This window comes from Vicia villosa, linkage group LG7, assembly GCF_029867415.1.
Source record: "Vicia villosa cultivar HV-30 ecotype Madison, WI linkage group LG7, Vvil1.0, whole genome shotgun sequence".
In the NCBI taxonomy this organism is placed as follows: Eukaryota; Viridiplantae; Streptophyta; class Magnoliopsida; order Fabales; family Fabaceae; genus Vicia; species Vicia villosa.
Window position 1 is genome coordinate 13,251,412 of NC_081186.1, and position 22,408 is coordinate 13,273,819.

General features: G+C 34.4%; 2 protein-coding genes across 2 annotated transcripts; one reads left to right on the forward strand and one right to left on the reverse strand.

Annotated features, from left to right (window-relative positions):
• The first annotated feature begins 4,722 nt into the window (after nt 1-4,722).
• LOC131620326 (uncharacterized) lies at nt 4,723-10,074 on the forward strand. The gene is made up of 5 exons (XM_058891372.1): nt 4,723-5,022; nt 5,775-5,862; nt 7,568-7,819; nt 8,892-9,053; nt 9,189-10,074. The coding sequence occupies exons 3-5, from the start codon at nt 7,615-7,617 to the stop codon at nt 9,944-9,946; spliced, it is 1,125 nt and encodes a 374-aa protein (XP_058747355.1). The 5' UTR covers nt 4,723-5,022; nt 5,775-5,862; nt 7,568-7,614; the 3' UTR covers nt 9,947-10,074.
• A 99-nt stretch (nt 10,075-10,173) lies between these two features.
• LOC131620325 (PAP-specific phosphatase HAL2-like) lies at nt 10,174-20,058 on the reverse strand. The gene is made up of 3 exons (XM_058891371.1): nt 19,723-20,058; nt 11,900-12,587; nt 10,174-10,780 (listed from the first exon to the last, which is right to left on the reverse strand). The coding sequence occupies exons 1-3, from the start codon at nt 19,865-19,867 to the stop codon at nt 10,477-10,479; spliced, it is 1,137 nt and encodes a 378-aa protein (XP_058747354.1). The 5' UTR covers nt 19,868-20,058; the 3' UTR covers nt 10,174-10,476.
• Nucleotides 20,059-22,408: the final 2,350 nt, after the last annotated feature.

Sequence of the window (22,408 nt, forward strand, 5' to 3'; positions counted from 1 at the left end):
GTTTAGAAATTCCTAGCAGAAGAAAATCCAAGTTCGCATTTCTAAATAAGTTCAGATGCTGAAATAATTGAAATAAAAATAGTGTACTGCGATGACAAAATATTAAAGAAAGTTCTAATTTTGCAAAAGACCATGTTTCCTTCATACGCGCTTCAAGCAAAACACTCAGTCATACTTTTCTCCTTGAGTACCTAATATGTTAATTGTAAGGGTCAAATTCCATATCCATATTGAATCATACTCACCATAAGAAAGTATCATAAAACAATAGCAAAAATTTCACTAATTAAAATATAATTAATAATTTCTTTTTAAATAATTACTTATAATATATGAGATGCAATGTGACTGACACTAATACATGATACACAAATAATGATCCAGATAAATAAATCCATTTCAATGGGAAACTGCCACAAAGGCCCAAAAAGCGTCAAATTTGCCAGAAAGGCTCCTGCCTCTATTTATGAAAAACACATTGAAAATATGGTTGATGTGGGACCGATGGTAACTGCGGGTATTGGGTCGTTGTCGGTTTACTCGGTAAAGGAGTGGATGTCCTTCCTTGAGATGGGTCATCTTATAGCAAGTGCGTATGAAAGGGTGTGTGTCGATCTGACGAGATTTATATTTTCAAAAACATTTTTCCTCTTCATAGTTGCCCACCTATAGGCCTGTCAGGTTGCATCATTTGTATCGTTTATCTATGATAGCTCTAATTTGTACACGTTTATTTGAAAGCGGAGTGTCCTATTCCGGCTACAACATGTCAATGGATGGCACATCATACAAAAGAGGCGGGCACTTGGCTGGATCACTTTTTTGAAAGGATGGTGGAAGTCGGAGAATTTAGTGATTTTAGATTTAACCGGTGAGGATTCGTTCGGTGCATTTTAGAATGTCATCAAATCAATTTTTGTCTGTATTTTCGTGAAGAATGTAAAACCAATACGATTCAAAACATATATAATATGTCAATATTTAATGTAGTCAATGTTTATTCCTATCGATTTTATTCTTTCTATGTTGAATATGTTGATTTGCTGTTGATTCTGCTATAACCGAATGGTCCTCTAGTTCCGCATAATTCGGATATACACATCCGAAGAACCTTCAATTTTTTTTTTAAAAAGCATCAGACCTTATTTCGGAAGCGTATATCCAAAATATTCAAAGATAGCAAAATAAGATTTCTTGGGTCCATATTACTCCAAAAAGTAACATCACAAGCCACAATAAAAACTGACTCAAACCTATCCTCACCTTGCTTTTGTCTACTTCAGTAGTGGTTACACGATGCCACTTCAATTTAGGTTGTCGCACGACACCTCGTTTGCTGAGCTGATTTCGATACTGATTTCTCTTGTAATATCCTGAAAATCGGAAGGTGGTCAAGCTTGTGTATCGTTCACCTTCACTTGACATCGAAGGAAAATTAAAGTTCACCCCATTTGAACTCAAGAACGACGATGAATTAGAGGTTATGTGGACAATATTCATCAAAAGGTATGATTGAGTTGGATACGAAGCTTCAAAGATCGGGAGAAGATGTTATCAAAATGTTGCGACGTCCTCAACTACCAATTTATAACAATATGTAATGCTAAATTTTTGTTGAACTATCTATGTAATTTCAATTGTTTATGATGACTTTAAGCTTTGTTGCTTTGGTGATAAGGATTCTGTCTCAGACACCTTTTCGGATATGCAGATCAGAAATCACATTTATTTCCAAAAAAAATGTGTCTTCGGAAGTGCAAATGCGAAAGCACTTTCATTGGAAAAAAAGGTTCTTTCAAATGTGCATATGCGAAGTCACTTTTTTTCTGAAAAAAAGGTGACTTCTGACATGCATTTGCGAAGATACCTTTTTTTTAGAAAAAAATGTGCGTTCGAATATCCACATGCGAAGTCTAGGAGTATTTTGAGATTTTCACCAGAAATTCCTAAGAAAATATATGAATGTGTTAAAATATTCCCTTCACTTAGTGGGGCGCACTCCCTTGAATTTACCTAGGCCTTGTACCTCAAAATTTGGGGAGACAGCCCTCTTAAGGCCTATGGCCTCTTCTTAAGTTTTTGTTTCTTTTTTAAATTTATGTTATTATTCAAAAAAACAAGACTAAAAAGTATATTTTAGATGTATGCATAGTTGTTATTTCTTTCTATTAAGATATATAATATTAAAAAGAACAAAAATTTATTTCTTTGGATGTATCTTTAGGATTTCTTTCAAAACATTTAAAAAAACAAAAAGTTTTTTTAGTTACTTATTTTTAAAAATAAAAGGTGCTTTTGTATGAGTTGAGTGTTATCTCGTGTATGCTTTGTGTGTTTTGATCTTATGCTTGATCTTTATTCTCTCTTTCCATTCATCTTTAGACCATACTCTTTTTTAATCAAGATAAAATTAATGCATAACAAAATCAATTTTTCAAGATAAGTTTAAACGATTAATCAACATCAAATTGTTTTTTCATTACACTTCATACTCAAGCCCACCTCTCAAACTATTTCACTTTAAATCTTGGTCGACACCAAACCTCTTTTTCAAACCTGTTTTTCATAGTTAAATCCTTTTCAAATAAACTTCAAATAAGTCAAATGCTTGGTCAACATCAAGCCCCTTTTCAAAACCTAATCAAGACATTTTACAAACGTGTGAGTGTGTTGGAAGGCTTAATGCATACTTTGTTTGAACCAAATACTCACTCCCACAAAGAGCGATTCATACATTGTTCATTAAAATCAACCAATACACAATCATTTGATACCCCGAGGTACGAAGTTCTGATTTCTTCATTACACTACGAAGATACGTAAGTACAAGATTTTGAAATCTTGGCGAGTACAATAATAAAAAATTCAAAAACCCTTTTCTTTCTCCTTGTATAATAAATAAAATATAGCAAGTAAACCTCACGCTAACACTTGATCCCAAGACTAACTAAATGGGTATCATTGAGTACAATGGATGTGAGGGACGCTAATACATTCCCCTTGCATAACTGACTCCCGAACCCTAATTTGGTTGTGATGACCATCTTATCCTTTTTTTCGTGGGTTTTATCCATATTTTCTCTTTCCTTTTGGAATAAATAAAATTCGGTGGCGACTTTGTTGTATTTCGAGCGTGTGATGTGCTTGAGTATTTTTCGGGCCGTGACACTCAGTTCCTTCTAAATTTGAGGGGTAAACATATTTTACCTCGTTAAAAAAACGAAGGGATAATTTTGGCGTGATTATTGAGGATATTGATCATTGTCCTTAAATAAATTTGTGTCGTCTATTTCATGAGTATCAACACTCAAGACAATATCATTAGTGATTCGCGTGAAACATAAAAAACCGCCATTATAAAAGTATGCTGAATATAAAAAAGTAAGTGAAACATCATGAAGCGCTTGAAACTATCTACATTCACCACTTCAATTTGTAAGAGTATTTGCCATAAAAATATCTCAACGATGGATTGCAAGAGAAGAAAATTATTTGGATTTAAGATTTGTGTTCTTATATATTTATTTGAGCAGAAAATCATTCATTTATCTAACCTCTTTTTCAGAAATAAATGCATACAAAAGCAATTGAAAATATCTTACACCCAATATTTTCTCTCCCCTAAAATTTTATTATTCGTAGATCTAAAATCTAGATATTCAGAAAAATTAATTTTTACTTTAATATTCTATATAAACAATGTAATATTTTGGGTAAATAATATAGTTTGTAAACAAATTAATTTATTAATATTTTGTGTAAAAAATGTAACGAGTTTAAAACAATTTTATCGTATCCCTCGGTTTTATCTATAAACTGAGAGGTATGATGTACTAGTTTTGAAAATAATTAAAATGCAGATGATGAGGTTCGAACCCATGACAGCTTTTCATGACGCTCTTCATTACTCCGTTTCTATAACCGAAATTAAATACATATCGCGTCTGACGTAAAACGTATTATTTATAATAATGAGGTAGGACTGTGACAAATACTAAATGTAACTATGTGTAGTACCCTCACGGATGCACTACACATGCGTCTCCAATCATATGCTCGACAAATCGATGTATGCCTAAATCAATGACTATTAAAGACTTGGTATGAGAGGTTTTAGTAGATGGGGATCCCTCCAAACTACCTCACTCCTCAGTATACACTCTAACAATACATGAAGTGAGTGCTACACCTGATCTATTATGAACACCAACATCAACATGTATCTTTCTACAAGAGTGTATGACGCTGATCAATGGATAGAAAATTGCTGTTTAGCTGGGTGACTTTGCCAGGTGACATACACCTTGCAAATTATTGCAGTTGCGGGGTGCAAACAACCTCTCAACCTAGTTTTTTTTTTAAAATATATATATAAGTGTATTTCCATCCCGCAACGAAGGGAGAAAAGTTTGAAATTTTGTGAAAAACTTTTGCTGGGTGTTAATCACCTCGCAAATATATTTTTAAAAAATTAATGGAAAATCAAATATTACATTTATTAAAAAGTCAGGGTGGCAGGTGACCGTTTAGGGATTTTATTGACAAAAAAGTTGTGAAGTGTAAAACACCCCGCAAGTCTCAAGGCGTTTATGCTTTGCGGGGTGCCTACCACAACGCAGGTTTTCTAAAAAATTGGGGGGAAAATAAATCTGAAAATTAATGATGGTACAAAATAGTGGGGACATGTGTCAGACACGGAGGTTGCGGGGTGGTTAACACGCCGCAAGGTTCAACGTCAAAAATATTTACAGGGTTAATTTCACCTCGCAAACTTTCTTCAATAATAACTTTTCATTTTCGTTTCTCACACTCAGTGAACACCCAGAAAAACCCTACAGCCATCCTCTTCACCTCAGGGCACCGCGGTCTTCAGCCCAACACCATCCTCTTCACCCCAACGCCACCACCGTCTCAGCCTCTCTCTTTTTTCTGCAAATCAACACATCAAAACAACTTCTATTGGCTTGTTGGATTTGTCTATCACCGTCTTCGCTCATCTTTCGAAGCAATACACAAATCAATGTAAGCTATTGCACTTAATTTTAGGGTTTTTTTGAAAATAGTTTAACTGTATTTTATTGTCTAATTGAATTTTAGATTTGTATGGTTGTTGCTTTAAAACTTGTTGATGCTACTAACTAATTGAAGAAGATTGTGTTGTTATGTCTATAGTGGAGAGAAACTTAAGCCTTAGGTCTAAGACAAAAATGAGAGAATATAAAGTTCCATGCTGAAAAGGATAGAAACCCACAGAAAATACACTAATCGATTCATAAAAAGAGGAATATGGAATCTATTAATAAGATGCACATCATGTTGAATATTAAAATGCCAAAAATTTAAAGTCGTTTTAGCTTGAAAGGAAAGTGGTCTTGCATCATTGAGATTCATTGCAAAATGTTCTCCTTCATTTTGTTTTAATTATGTATGTTTGTATTTGCAAGTTGGGAAGATATATTTAATTGATCACATCTAGTGAGGATGATTCAATGTGCCTCTATATATGCCAACAAAACAAATAAATAACTTACTGCACCTATGTTTTCTCCCTTTAATTAAGTGGGGATGCTTTCTAGCTTGCTGCAAGTTTATATGATTTACAATTTCCTATAGCAATAATTACTATAACTAAGAATTTTGGCATATCTAAAGCATTTTATATGATTCATAGCCTTGTTGTATTTATATAGCTGATGAAAAAGTATTTATATTATAGCTGATGAAAACAAGAGTTTTCCTCATCTTGTCATAAATTGATTTATGTCTTCCTGTAGCTTTCCAAAATCCAGCCATGGTAGCTCTGTTAGTTCTTGTACCTGTTGGATACTTGTAGCATCTGTGAAAAGGATTCTGGAAAGACAAGTGAGTTTTTGATATTTGCTCTCTATTTGATTTTGATGATTTGATGCTTCCATCATCTAATTCCTGTGGTCATTGATAAATTGTTCAAGGTGTTTTGCCAATTTTATATGGTTAGGTAGTTGAAACGAGATAAATGGGATAAGGATGCATTATTTTAAGTGTGGATGTTCTCATGAATGATTATTTATTAGCATTGATTTATAAATATCACAAACTGAGGTTTTATAGCAATCAGTGTTTAGTGACTTATAATTCTTACATTTGAATTTGCTTTTCATATGCTTACTCCCTCAAAGGCTGTCATTCTATTTTGAATAAAAAGACTAAATGATTTGAGTTTAGTGTTTAAGTTAATCTAAGTACTTAGTTTATAAACACAGCAGTGTCCACAAACTGTTTGCAAACTTCATGATTTGAGTTTAGTGTATAAGTTAATCTAAGTACAATGTTTAGAAATTTCCTTTACCATATAACATAAGTTAATCAAAGAGTGTTTCTAGAAAGTATAACTCAGTTTTAATCGCAATACCTCAATATAGAGAGGACAAATATGAGAAAAAGATGTGCAACTTTGAAGAGACGTTTCTTTTTCTCAAAATTCAGTTTTAATCGCAAGCCTATATTCATGCATGTTCCAATCAGATTTCTGTCCATTAGGTGCTCTTCCTTTGTAGAAAACAAGAGTTTTCCTCATTCCAATAAGTTTCATCTTGTCATAAACTGAATCAGGTTTTTTTCCAGCATAAGTATTTGATTTATTACTTCAAAATTCATACTGTGATCTATCTTGTATGAGGCTGGAGGTAGCCACTTCTATTTTTCTGCAGGAACTGAGCGAATTTCAAAATGGTTTGAGCACCAAAGTAATGGACCTTACAATTTATTGGTTTTGATTCAATTGTGCATGTATGTTTTAATTTTAAGTCAAAAGAAAAGGATTTAGAAAATTCAATGCCATACTTAAAATTAATCAGATATATATACTTAAAGTCTGCATTGTGGAATCTTGTTGATTTTATCCAATTCCTCTTTGTTCAGTTCCCAATCAAATATTTCAAGGTTTTGTTTCATTCTCTCCTTGTTGAAGCTTTTCACAATTACACTTGTCCCTTGCTCATGGATCCATCTTAGTACTATCTGCAATATATCCAACTTAGAGATTAACTTAGATCATATAAATTGCATGCTTGGTTGCTTAATTAGTTTCTACAAACTAAAATGTCTGGAATTTTGCTGTGTGTGAAAAAATAAGGTGAGGGAAGATAGAATGGAGAGGAAGAGAGAGTGTATTTATAGGAAGGAAAAAACAAGGTTGTAGGAAAAGCATTAGGTGGAGCAGCAAGCAAACATAAAGAGTTGATCAATCTATATTAAAACACTTCACCATGTAACTTTTATGGTTAATGCATTTTAAATAGTATGTATCTGTTCCAAATTCAAATTTTGTCTTGAATATGAAACAATGTCAAATATTTTGAAATATTTTGAAAGAGAGTTTTACAATCTATTGGAGTCTAATGAGCACATTAGTCATTGTCTTCTATATAGTCGGCAGTGAAATGAACAAGTGTTGCTATAATATTATAGTCTAATATCTTTACTATGTTTTAACATAGAATTATATGATTGACCAAAATTCCCGAATTGGTCAATTGATTAAAGTCATTTCTTTTATTATAATGGGTACAATATTGTAAACGTGCAGTATGAAAAATTACAAGCGCTATCATAGTTGGATGTACGATCGTATGTATGCTGGGAGACGTGGACTTATTTCAACAAGTGCAACAACATGTGCAACAACAAATACAACAACAAATGCAACAACAAATGCAACAAATGCAACAATTATTTCAACAACAATATGGTGGTGGTGGATTTAGAGCGGTTGGTAACCAAGGAGTGGTAGACGAGAATGATGAAGAAAACAAAATAACGCAGACGAAACAAATCTCGAGTGAATATTATTTTGAATTTAAATATTTTAGATTAATTATGAATTTCTTTATATTAAATATGAATTTATTTATATTAAATATGAATTTAAATTTTTAGAATTAATTATAAATTTAATATTTTAAAATTTTTTTGAATTTTAATTATTTATTATATTTATATTATTCTAAATATTAATTTTAATATTTAGAATAATATAAATATATATTTTTTTGTTATCCATGCTACTATTTGCGATGTGAAAGTGTAATGGTGTTTCAAAACATTTGCCAGGTGAAGGTTACCTTGCAAGTGTTTGGATATTCAAATATTGCTTGGTAAAAAGCACCCCGCAAGTCAACTGTACCAGTTACTCTAACACAGCTGTGCACATGGAACGTAGTTGTCTGCAACTCTAGGAAAACATGTTTGCGGGGTGAGAATCACATGGCAAAGTTGCGGGGTGCAATTCTCCTTGCAAAATGTTGCGACTAACGTTTTTGCAGGGTGAGCGTGTCACCTCGCAAATGTTACGTTGCAGGGTGGTATTTAGCTTTGCGGGGTGATTTGCACCTGGCAAAATTGAGTTTTTTTTGTAGTGAAGAATATAAATGGCTTAACAAATTTGAAATTTAGTACATAGATAGAAGAATATAAATGGCTTAACAAGTTAACAGCATAATATGACTCTATAAAAAAAATAAAAAACAACATAGCATCATACTCTCTTCACGAGTTCCCTCCGTCTCTTATGGCTACACCAGACTTAGCGGTGTGTCAATAACATGTATATGTTGCCTTTCCAATACAAGCACTCAATAGTCCTTTGCCCCTCTTCAAAGGCACATAGGTCAACTATCAGTTTCTCAATACTAGAATTAAATTATACAAGAAACAAGATAAAAAAACATTAATGCACTTGTTTAGTATAAATATATGGTAGGGTGACGGAGTAGGGAAAAGAGAAAACATCATAGGAAAGTTTATTTCTTTGTATTATTAGAGGAAGCTAGTAGTGATGGGTGTCTCAAAGAGAAATTGCTTAATATTTTTTGTGTTGCTTTCTTTGGCAATGAATATGGAAACAATTGCAGGAGCAGTAACAGACAACCTGAGCTGCAACTTTCTGAGCAGTCCGTGCTTTGGAAAGAAAATAAAATGCCCTATTCAGTGCCCTCTTAAATCACCCTCTGACCCAAATGCCAAAGTTTGCTCTCTTGACTGTGCTTCTCCCATATGCAAAACTCAATGCAAACGTAAGTTCTTTATATTCTATCTTCATATCTATATCTATATCTATATATATATATATATATATATATATATATATATATATATACCATTTTGTGTACAAGTTTTAATTTCTCTGTTTCAAAATTCAATAACAACAGATCGCAAACCAAACTGCAATGGTCGTGGATCAGCATGCTTAGACCCGCGCTTTGTTGGAGCAGATGGAATAGTTTTCTACTTCCATGGAAGATCCAATCAACATTTCGCCTTAGTATCTGATCAAAATCTCCAAATCAATGCACGTTTCATTGGCCTAAGACCCAAAGGTAGAGCAAGAGATTATACATGGATTCAAGCACTTGGAATCCTCTTTGAATCTCACAACTTCATTGTGGAAGCAACCAAACCAACAAAATGGGATCATGAAATTGATCATTTGAAATTCTCTTACAATGGAGAGGAACTTCATGTTCCTCGAGGTTACCTCTCTAAATGGGAGTTTCAAGAAAAGAAAATTAGTGTAGAGAGAACATCAAACACCAACAGTGCTGTTGTTAATGTTCATGGAATTGTGGAGATATATGTGAATGTTGTGCCTGTAACTAAGGAAGATAGTAGAATTCATAACTATCAAATTCCTGATAATGATTGTTTTGCTCATTTGGAGGTTCAGTTTAAATTTTATGATCTGTCTTCCAAAGTTGAAGGTGTTCTTGGGAGGACTTATCAGCCGGATTTTGAAAATCCAGCGGCTAAGTTAGGTGTGGCAATGCCGGTGGTTGGAGGTGAAGATAGATATAGAACTACATCACTTCTTTCTTCTGATTGTGGTGCTTGTTTATTTGTTCCTGGTGATAATTCCAGAAACAACAACAATGTGATTGTGCAAGTGTTGCCAACAGTGGGAATGGTGTAGTTTGCAACAAAAAATTATTGATGTTGTTTGTGATAATATTATTGTTTTCTGTTGTGTTATATAAAAAGACAAGTGTTTGTCATGGATTTACCTTGAATAAAAAGTTCAATGTTTTATTGGCTACTGTGAAAAACTTTAACACCTTGATTTTAATACTGGTGGCATGTAACACACCAATAAAACTGGAAAAATTGATCTCATTGTTACAAAAAAATACTATAATTAAAATTTCTCTCAACGCACACCAATATTTCTTACAATGTCATATTTGATTGGTATCAAAAACAATTTTTTAAAGAGTTTTTATTATGAAAATATTATGGCAACGAAAAAAGGATGGCTATCATTCAGTATCTACACGTGACTCTATGGACGATTCTGTTGGATAAATGTATACTCTTCTTCTTTTTCATTTTCTGGATATTATAGGATTACTGGTATATTCAGTTAAATATTAATTTCCTATTATCAATATGCTAAAAAATGAGCTATTAAATGAATACAAAAACTCTGGAGTGAGCAAAAAAGCCTCATAAATTTGAGGAGTCCCAGCTAGCATAAACAGCATCAATCAATTTTTCATGCAATGTGACACCAGAACATGCAATTATGCCACGGTCAAGACCCTCTAAGTGTGTTCCCTTTGAAAAGTCCAGAGGGCGGCCTCCAGCATCGGTCACCACACCACCTGCCTCTTCAACAATCACAACACCGGCAGCATGATCCCATATCTTCTCCTTGTAACCGGACTTTGCAAATTTCATGAATATCTCGGCATCTCCCCTTGCTATTGCTGCATACTTTACCATGCTGTGGACGCGTAAGGGCTGTTTTCTGTACCAGATTTTGAGATTAGAGCATTTCAATCCCAAAGATCGTGTTAACAGAAGAAAGAAATATAGTAACAATTATCCCTAACTCCCCAATCATGACTCAGGTAGTCACAATTATGACAGAGAGGATATGAAACACAAGTTGCAAATAATGCATTTTCAAAAACAATGAAACGTGTTTTGACAATTTTCAAATTTTCAGGAAATGCTAGGTTTGTTTGCAAACGTTGTAAAAGAAAATGGTGAAAATGAAAACATGAAACATTGAAAGTAAACGGGCCCTAAGGTGTTTGATCTATAATTCCTTTCTTTCATAGCTTTCTTTCTAGGAAATGCTTTCAATCAGAATATGAATATAGTAACTTATTCTCATAGTCAATTAAGAAATTCCGTTATAACTTTCCAATGTTTGGTGAGAAATTAAATAAACCAAAAATCGATTCCTACGTGGTTGTCCAAGATTTTTCATTTGAAGTACCTTATGGTTTCCTTTGAAAATACAAAGAATTAAAATGTCTGGCATTCTATTATACTGTCTTAATCAATTCTTATATATATTCTTAGAATTTGGATTTTGGAGTGAGCTTAATTCAACCTTAGAAAACTAGTTTGTTAGGTAATACTTGTCCAAGCTTTATAAATACTACATAGACCATATCTCTAGTTAATACCAGACTCTCAAAACACCTCTCACACTCAAGACAAGGTATATCAAGAGTGGATCAATGTGGGTGGAATAACATGGATCACAACACAAACCCTCTAGCATAACTAGAGCCCAATAAGAATACTAGGATGCGCTTTGGTATCATCTTAAAATTTGGGCTTGTCCTAACTTAACCATACTATACTAACTTGTAAGACTCAGATGCCTCTCACTTATTAACACATTTTAAGGTCATATCTCATGTAATGTGGGACTCTCAAAATATATAGTTGCTAGTGACCCTGTTGTTACCTAGTCTAGAAATGATTTCTGTCATGGCACTTAAATCTTTAAATATAATACAGTTTAAATACAGTCTGCATTGCTATTATATGGATGTAATTTCTGCCAATTAAATGTGTGAAATTTGTCAAGATGCAGAGCATTTGAAAGAAAAGTTGAGAAATATTATACCTAAGTCCCACACTGTGAGCAAGGCCAGCTGTGAAGGAATGATTTGAGTTTGCCCTTTCGACTGGTTCACAGAGAGTTGCTAATGCTGGATCATCCACTGAAGAAACTTGAACAAGTCTCGCACAATTTGGCCATTCTAGCGTCTTATCTGTAGGAATCAACGACTGCAACCACGCCTCACCACTGCCTCTCTTAGCATACAACACACATCCTTTTCCCCACGCATCGGTAGTTGTTGGAGATGATTGTGATGTTGTTTCATGATGCTGGTAGTGATAACTTAGCCATTCTGTCTTCACTGGGTAATTGGGGCATCCAAGAACTCCAAGAACAACTTTTCCATTCTCAATCAAAGCTAGAGCAACCGCATACTGATCACCACGTACAAATCCTAATGTGCCGTCAACAGGGTCAAGTACCCAATGCCTTCCACTGGGGCCTCCTGTTGAGCTGCAGCGGCCAATGGCCTCAAGAACTTCTGTTGTCCCAAGAGTTGTCTCTGGACTTTGAAGACCATACATGGCTGCAAAAGATAAAGACTCATTGACTGTATCCACAACAGCTTCCAGTAAGGCTGCTGAATTGTCCTTGGAGAAAATTTCTACGTCTTCTTCCGCAACAATTGACAAATTTTGAACCCCGAATGTTTTTGCTAGGAACCAACTAGTGATTGCTTGAACACTCAAGTCTTCTCATGCAGAGATATGAAACAAAAATGTTGACAGACTGTAAATTACAGTATTTACAGCTTTTAACTGGCAGAAAATAATTCTATCCGTAAATAATTATTTTGTTCCTTTTCTATATAGTTTATTTTAGGTAGTTTCTTATTATGATTTATTCTTTCTTTAATTTAGGATTTCCTTCCTAAACTATAGTCAATCACCTGTTGTAATTCCCTCTATATAAAGGAGGAATCCTTGTACAGTTATCATATAATATTATAAAATATTTCAACTTGGCATCAGAGCAACGATCTCTGCGCCTCTGATTTGCAGCCATGGTTGACAGTTCCTCAACCACCAGCAATTATCAGAATAAAGAGGAGATTGTCGCCCCCAAAGACTTTCAGCGAGTTTTTTTCGGCGAATCTCATTCTGTCCAAATCACCACCTTTCGACTGAGTCGAACTACTTCCGGTGGCACCAATCTGTCCAGTTGTATATTCGTGGCAGAGGGAAAGTCGGATACCTCAATGGTGAGCGACCCAAGCCAGATACTGATGATCCACAGTATGCTGTTTGGGATGCTGAAAACTCCATGGTCATGACTTGGCTGGTAAACTCCATGGAGGAGGACATTAGCAGCAATTACATGTGCTATTCCACAGCCAAAGAGCTATGGGATAGTGTCACAGAAATGTATTCTGACCTTGGAAATAAATCTCAGATTTATGAACTCACCTTGCAAGCCAGAGAAATTCGACAAGGAGGTAATAACGTGACAAAATACTTCCACTCTTTGAAGCGGGTTTGGCAGGACCTTGATCTCTTCAACACTTACAAGTGGAACTCTGCAGAGGATGCCAAACACCATCAACAGACAGTGGAAGAAGGTAGAATATTTCAATTTCTTGCAGGTCTGAATGAGGAACTAGATGAAGTTCGTGGCAGGATCATTGGGAGAGAAACCTTACCTTCATTGGGTGAGGTCTTTGCTGAAGTCAGAAGAGAGGAAACTAGGAGAAGTGTGATGATGGGAAAGATCAAAATTGTTCCACCTCCTCCCGAAACCAACACTCTTGCCGCAGAAACTACTGCCCTTAAAAGTTCAACTAACCAGAAGAATTTTTCAAACCTCTGGTGTGACCACTGCAACAAACCACGTCATACACGGGAAACTTGCTGGAAAATTCACGGGAGACCAGCTCATTTAAAGGGCAACAAATCAGGTCCTAAAGTTCACAGACCCTTTCCTACAGCTCATGAGGCAGAAAAGAATTCTTTGAGAAAGGAACAAGTTGAGGAACTCATAAGGTTGTTAAATTCTAATTTTTTATCTGGTACCCCTAGTGGTTCTGTGGCACAAACAGGTAATTCGAGTATCCCTAGCTCCCTTAATTGTACCTCAAATATGTGTGTACCTTGGATCATTGATTCAGGTGCCTCGGATCATATGACCAGTCTTTATTCAAAAATATTGATTGTTCTTCTCTTGAATGTGAAAGTTGTGTTCTTGCTAAAAATCAGAGAGCTCCTTATTACTCTCAACCTTATCATGCATCTAGACCTTTCTATTTAATCCATAGCGATGTTTGGGGTCCTTCAAAAATTACAACACAATTTGGAAAAAGGTGGTTTGTAACATTTATTGATGATCACACCCGATTATGTTGGGTCTACCTTATGCATGAAAAATCTGAAGTTCCTAATATATTTAAACTTTATTCACAAATGGTAGAAACTCACTTTGACACAAAAATCTCCATTTTGAGAAGTGACAATGGAACTGAATATTTTAACAAAAATCTCAATGAGTTTTTGAAAAATAAAGGCATTCAGCATCAATCGACATGTCCAAATACTCCTCAACAAAATGGCACTGCTGAGAGAAAAAATAAACATCTCCTTGAAGTGGCTCGTGCCATCATGTTTGAGAGTAATGTTCCAAAATATTTGTGGGGGGATGCTGTCCTAACAGCAACCTATCTTATAAATAGAATGCCCACTCGTGTGTTAAATTACCGCACACCTTTGGACACTTTCAAAACAATTTTTCCAGCATGTCGATTACATACTGAAATACCTTTAAAAGTGTTTGGTTGTACTGTTTTCATGCATACACCCTCCATATCTCGGTCTAAATTGGACCCAAGGGCAGAAAAGCACATTTTTGTTGGATATTCTCCAAAACAAAAAGGGTACAGGGTATTTAATCCTATTACAAAAAAGCTTTGTGTTAGCATGGATGTTACCTTTCTAGAACATCAACCTTTTTTTCAAAAAAATTCCCTTCAGGGGGAGAATGATAATTTGAGTGAAGACAATTTTTTACATGTGCATGAACCATTGCCTATCCCTGTTGTGCATACTGAAAATACAAATTTTATTGATCAAAGAAATGAACACAACAAGGAAGACCATGTGGAAACAAGTCCTGAATTTTCCAAAGGAAATCCTATGCCAGACTTAGGTGGAGCCCAAACAGGGAAAGAAATACCACAGTCAAATAAAGAGTGTCGTGTTTATATTCGGAAATATCCTAAAAGGATCAAAGAGCAGTCCATCATCTCAGCAACAAACCAAGCAGAATTTCCGGAGGAGGGCCAAGGAGAAATACCAAGAGAAAGTCGAGGTAACACTGAAATTCCCACTTCTACTATTGAACTGCCCATAGCTATTAGGAAAGGAACCAGAACCTGCACTCAAAACTCAAAAAAGACTACCACAAACCATCCCATTTCTCAATATGTTTCTTATAAAAAATTTTCCCAAAATCACAGAGCCTTTACCTCTAAAATAACAAATCTGTTTGTGCCTAGAAACATTGAGGAAGCACTAGATGATCCAAATTGGAATTTAGCAGTCTTAGAAGAGTTGAATGCACTGAAAAAGACTGGGACTTGGGAACTTGTTGACCTACCACGTGACAAAAAACAGGTGGGCTGTAAGTGGGTCTTTACTATTAAGTGCAAGGCTGATGAGAGTGTAGAAAGGTACAAGGCGAGATTAGTAGCAAAGAGATTCACCCAAACTTACGGAGTAGACTATCAGGAGACTTTTGCTCCAGTCGCTAAACTTCACTCTGTTCGAATTCTTCTATCCCTTGCTGCAAATTCCAACTGCATTTACATCAATTGGATGTAAAGAATGCTTTCTTGAATGGGGAACTAGAGGAAGAAGTGTTTATGAGCCTTCCCCCGGGCTTTGAAGAAGAACTTGGAAGAAATAAGGTGTGTAGACTAAAGAAGTCATTATATGGCCTAAAACAATCTCCAAGAGCATGGTTCGAAAGGTTTGGAACAGTGGTAAAAGGGCTTGGATATATCCAAAGCCAAGCTAATCACACATTATTCTATAAACATTCAACAAATAATAAGATTGCTATCTTGATTGTTTATGTTGATGATATTATTCTAACAGGTGATGATAGTTTGGAACTCAAAAATTTGAGGGAGAAACTTGCTAAAGTTTTTGAAATCAAGGAACTTGGCCCCTTGAAATACTTCCTTGGAATTGAATTTGCAAGATCAAAGGAAGGTATATTTATGAACCAGCGAAAGTATATTTTGGATTTTTTAAAAGAAACAGGATTACTTGGATGCAAGGTTGCAGAAACACCTATGGAGCCCAACTTAAAACTACAACCAGCTGAAACAGAAAATATGGTGGACAAAGGAAGGTATCAGCGACTAGTGGGAAGGCTAATATATCTATCTCACACGCGTCCAGACATAGCCTTTGCTGTAAGCATGGTAAGTCAGTTTATGCATGCACCAGGTCATGAACACTTGGAGGCAGTTTTGAGAATCCTAAGATATTTGAAGGGATCACCTTGAAGGGGACTTCTTTATAAAAATCATGGACATCTTCAGGTAGAAGGTTACACTGATGCTGACTGGGCTGGGAGTGTGACAGACCGAAGATCAACATCAGGCTATTGCACCTTTGTTGGAGGAAACTTAGTTAGTTGGAGAAGCAAAAAACAGAATGTTGTAGCAAGGAGTAGTGCAGAAGCGGAATTTAGAGCACTTGCTCATGGAATTTGTGAGTCATTATGGGTGAAAAAACTTCTACAAGAGTTAAAGGTTCATAGTTCTCCTCCAATAAAACTATATTGCGACAACAAGTCAGCAATATCTACTGCACATAACCCGGTCCTACATGATAGGACCAAGCATGTCGAAGTTGATAAACACTTCATCAAAGAGAAGATAGAAAGGGGGAAGATCTGTATTACATATATTCCCACTACAGAACAATCAGCAGACATCCTAACCAAAGGATTACCGAAAAAATCATTTGACAACATCACTAGCAAGCTGTCTATAGAGGATATCTTTAAGCCAGCTAGAGGGGGAGCGTTGACAGACTGTAAATTACAGTATTTGCAGCTCTTAACTGGCAGAAAATAATTTTGTCTGTAAATAATTATTTTGTTCCTTTTCTATATAGTTCATTTTAGGTAGTTTCTTATTATGATTTATTCATTCTTTAATTTAGGATTTCCTTCCTAAACTATAGTCAATCACCTGTTGTAATTCCCTCTATATAAAGGAGGAATCCTTGTATAGTTATCATATAATATTATCAAATATTTCAACTAAAAATAACTAGTCAAATAACTTCAAACAATACTACCACCAAAAACAAAAATATTAAGTACCAAAAAAACAAGGTTAAGGGACAAAAATAATATATCTCCATTTCCGATATTAAAACGATTGTTTACAGTGGTATATATAAACAAGCTAGTTTGTTCTGAGTGCAAAATTGTGAAATCTAATAATGTGAACTCCTAGTCCGTAGAAGCAAAAATGTGATGCAAATTGGTGTTTGGATCTTTGGACTGTCACTAAATAACAAAAATAAAAAATGTATCCATCTTTATGAAGTGTCAGAAAAAATGTTACGAAAACTAAGGATAATCACAACTTGAAAATGATATGTTGACATTCAAATATTCATAAGCCGTATACTCGATAGAAATGAAAATATAAAAACTCTACAGGATGATAGAGCCAATTTCATATCGACCTAAAAGATAACAAATTATTGAAAGTCTATAGGAGCACTGTAAACATGATTTAGAAAATATTAACGGATTGCCAAAAAGAGACACTATTACCATAAATGCGATACCAAGATAAGTAAGAAAAGATACGGCAAGACTACCACATCCCAAAATAGAATAAAACCATTGTCATCTAAATAATTTTCCTTTGCGAAACTAACATACCAAATTCTAACGTTAAATGAATTCTCTAACATTTTATATGTCATTAGTACATTGATTGCACCAGTACAACTATCCGTGATAGTTTATGAACTGCAATACCCAAATCCTTATTATATTAAGTAGGGCCTGCTAATCAAATGTGACCATCCTAGTGTCTCATCATGAATCATGTCTAACAATAAACTGTTTATTAAATCAAAATAATACTCAATGGTCTGGTTTATAGACTATCCTCTATCTGGTCAATCATCCCCACAGGTGTGTATAAGTCTTCTCCACAATGTGACCTTCCATGTTTTCTACTACAGGTGTTAACTTGAATCATTCATCATCCTACCTCGTCTAGGAAGTATTGGGTGTAGTTTCTTGATGACTCTTTACCATATATCAATTAATCCTATACAATTTTGTAGATGTTATAGTTGTGCTGTAGTTTTTTTATACCTCTATCTCAAATAACACAAGAAAGTATTCTTCCATTTCTATTTGATCCTGTTTGAATGAATTCTTTGATTGACTTCTCTTTCTATCTCCTTGTTATTTATCATGATGAATCTGATATACTTAAACCCAAATGACAGTTTTTGTACTATAATATAAAAATTCAAAGTACTTCAATAAGCCAGCCATCTAGAAACATTCAGCTACTGGTTGAACAACTTCTACAATTTATTGCATCATGAATTCAATGTTTTGTAAGCCTATAGACTAGGTGCATGTTTTTATTACGATCAAGGAAATCTAATCCCGGAATGCAAGAATTCCATCATACAACTAGGTGCAAGATTATATTAGATGTATAAAACTTGAACATCATTTTGATTTTCAACCACCATTCCACAATCACAGATGAATAACTTGTGAGTTCATCTGCAGATATGCTACATTTATATCTCAAGCAAATGAAATCACAGCTTAAGAATCATCTTATGAAACCCATTCATACATATTTGCCTAATAGCATGAGCTTTTAAGATTATTATTTGTTGACATTGTATCATAACCTCTACAATGAAGTAGTCAGGAGTAAGACTCGTTCCACCCTAATTGTTTGAATTGGATCACATCATCACAAGGAATGTGAGCCCGCGCACAGGTCTCTCTTCAAGCCGAAAGAGATCCTGTGTGAAGGGATGTGTTAAGCATAAAACCGTTTTGATCCTTCCCCGAATAGCTTAACACGGCTAAATAAGGTTCACAAACGCTTTGAGGTAAAGGAATGAATACTCCAGTTCCAATGAACATATTACTTTCATCTAACAAATTATAGTTCCTAACCATGGCACATGAGCATCTACACAGTTTTATAGAATAACCCATAAGAGAATTAAGTGGGTGCACAAGCCAAAATCATACATGCTATGCAAAAAAATTGACAATATTTTTTTCCGCATTGCATATGTCTTGATTAGACTTGGTATTTATAATACATGCAGTCCAATTATGATAACAGCATTATGATTCAAATATGAAACCAATCTATAATAAGTATTATGGAACACCATAAATGTATGTGTGAGAGAATCTACCTAAGATTCAACCTAACAATACTGCCCAATCAGAGGTCCAGCTAACCCAATTTCACTAGATTCATTTCGAAAGTGACCCATCATAATAAATGCTCAGAGTCCAATTATTTCAATATTGAGATTTTAGGTAAAAACACGTGATCGATTCTGATAGGGACGCCTAAGTCCACAATTTTTGCAATGCTATATGAATCTATTAGCTCCATCGTTACATATTATACATTTCAATTTTACTAATCATCCTAGTAACATCGATTAGAATGCAAGTTTCCCACAGAGCACAATCAGAAACAAAAACAAAAAGTTAAAAACCAATAATATATGAAATTATCTACTATCACGCCAATAAAGATTAGGACTGAATTGAAATTAAAAAGAAATAGAAAATGCAAATACCTGCAACAGTAACAGGAGAATCATCATCTTTGGACACAACCTCCGTGGCAAGGAGTTTCTCCTGCACCCTCCCACAGAGAGCACATGCGACGTGGACAATCCTCACAGCTATCTCCAATTCGTTGGCGTAATTTTGATCCTCCATGTGCTCCAAAACGACTCAAAATTACAGAACGATATTGTTTGGTTTTGGAAGCGACATTGCTAACGTTTGCCCAAGATAAACGAAAAGAATGCGAAAGTGAGAGAGACGAAAAGATTACAGTACGAAAGTATTGCGGTTTCAGTTTCACACCAAAAAAACGCTTTTCTTTACACACTTTTACATTACAGTTATGCAATTTGATGTTTGCTTCTTCTATACAGCCGTCACGATTTCGCCACGTCACCAATTCGCATTTTTATACTCACTCGCCTTAACTCAGATTACCAATTAAGGACACCACCCCACATAACACTCACATTTAAAATTATGCTTCAATTAATTTAATTATTTATTTTAAAAGTAATGTTATTTAAATACTACATGTGATACCGTGAGATTCAAAAATAAAAAATGAAAGGCAAATGTGCCTAGACTACAATGTGGGTGACATTCATTGGAATCTCTTATACATTGTTTATTTTGAAAAATAAAGTAAGGAAAAAAAGAGAGGAGGTTTTATTTGTTTCATGTAAAAAGATATTCAAGAGATGAAAAAATTAAAAATTTCTTATTTTAAATAAAAAGTGTGAGGAAAAACTATCTAGGGCGCGATGGCCCGAAACGGGCGGCCCATGAACTGTTAGGTCATGCATGTCTAGAAGTCTAATATACATTTGTGTTGTTTCTTGGGCCGACCGAGTTATGGTCAATCCTCTCTTAGGGCTCAATCGAAGTTATTTCATTTTACAGTCTCTCAAACATGAGGTTTTGAAAGGGCAGAATGATTTAAGTCTAATAGAGAACGATTTCTTTCTAAAGAAACAAGTCCATTAAACGTGTTGGTTTGAATATGTGGTTAATTATTTAGAAGGGGTTAAATAAACAAAAATTCATTCTAATATTTTAAAAATAAAATAAAAACTTATATAATTTTTGTATGGTGAAATATATTTGAAAACACCTCTATGCAATTCGAAGGTTTGATAGTAGAGATATACACATCAATGAAATGGAATCAAACGAGAAGCAATATGATAATTTACCTTTAATATATCAAATAAGCAATTTGATACAATTATTGATTAGTCATTCTTAAAAAATCTCTAATCACAACTTGACAATATATCAGCAATAAGATTCTTTGGAAAATCCAATCTAATCAGACCTAAGCTTACAAAATTAATCTCTACGAAAACAAGAAATCTAACAGACATGCAATTCAAATCAAAGGAAGAAAACCTATTGCATGTAAATCTAAACAAGAAATCCAAAAAGATAGGTTGAAAAAGTGCTCTAGAATTTATAATGGTTTAGTTTTTTCGTCCTTGCATGCATTTAATACAGTTTATGATTCAGAAATTCAATCTTCCACTATATTACTTTATTTAGGTTTTAGGTTACAACAATTCAATGAAACAAATAAGATAAAACCTCTTAAACCATATTATCTTTACAACAATTCAATGCAACTTAGCTAACCACGGTTACCACCTTGATCTTCAACTTGATCTCAATCTTCAATTTTTGGTGGACTTCAATCTAAACACCATAACAATCTTCACTTAATCATGTTGACAAGCCTTGATTCCTTGATTCCTTTGTTCAATAGGTTGATAGACACGAAAAACTCCAAATCATTGGAGAAAAACTCTATCTTTTTATTCAAAAGAATTTCACTCTTTAATTCCACCAACTATTAAATCTTCTAGAAAACTACAGACTTCGATGATAATTAGAACTCTAATGCTTGAGAGTTAACAACACTTATGAATTTTCCTTTCCTTTCATGTTGAAGGACCATTAAAAAATCTCGTTCATGGGTCGTAAAGGATCCATGAGCAAGATTTGTGACTTAACTACAGCAAAATTCACATTTAAGCCAGTTAGAATTCCTATTGCATATAATATAAGCTATGGTTCTTTCTTTCTTACCACATAGCTTCACGAGAACGTCGAATACGACATGTACAATTGAGATTTGGCATATAAATCTCTAATTCTTCCTAAAGAACTTCCAAAGTTGAATAGAATTTGGTGACTGTTTTGGAATCAACTTCAGAACATAGATTTCCCTCTAATACTCGAATAAGATCTCCTTGAGAAAACCATTCTCTTAGATCAGTCCAAACATCAATCTCATTTTCCAAAAACACAATAAATTGTGCAATCGATTCAAAAATTGAATTGAGTAACCAAGAGTGAATTGACATATTACATCAGTTCCATGCACGAAATGAAGAATCAAAATGATCATCTGGAGCTGTTATGGATACATCCACAAACTCAAGCTTCATTTTACCACCTAGAGTTCGACGCATGAATCTGACCCAAGAATGAAAATTGAACCCTTCAATAATCGATGTAACTTTGATAGATGAAGGTCCATCACTATGATGAAATTAATATAGGGAGTGTTTTGATCTAATTGTGGATCAATATGAGCTAAACGAAGAGGCATGATTACAAGTAAATTGTACAGAATCAAGATACCATGTTAGAAAATAAAAATTTCCATGTTATTGAAGAGAAGAAGAGAGAAGA

What these genes read in the sequence shown, in the direction of transcription:
- LOC131620326 (XM_058891372.1), top strand. Translation starts at nt 7,615, where the DNA reads ATGCTGGGAGACGTGGACTTATTTCAACAAGTGCAACAACATGTGCAA. An exon ending in GCAGACGAAACAAATCTCGA is followed by an intron (nt 7,820 to 8,891) that starts GTGAATATTATT and finishes AAACAATTGCAG; the next exon opens with GAGCAGTAACAGACAACCTG. An exon ending in ATGCAAAACTCAATGCAAAC is followed by an intron (nt 9,054 to 9,188) that starts GTAAGTTCTTTA and finishes CAATAACAACAG; the next exon opens with ATCGCAAACCAAACTGCAAT.
- LOC131620325 (XM_058891371.1), bottom strand. Translation starts at nt 19,867, where the DNA reads ATGGAGGATCAAAATTACGCCAACGAATTGGAGATAGCTGTGAGGATT. An exon ending in TTCTCCTGTTACTGTTGCAG is followed by an intron (nt 12,588 to 19,722) that starts GTATTTGCATTT and finishes CTGCATGAGAAG; the next exon opens with ACTTGAGTGTTCAAGCAATC. An exon ending in GCTCACAGTGTGGGACTTAG is followed by an intron (nt 10,781 to 11,899) that starts GTATAATATTTC and finishes AATCTGGTACAG; the next exon opens with AAAACAGCCCTTACGCGTCC.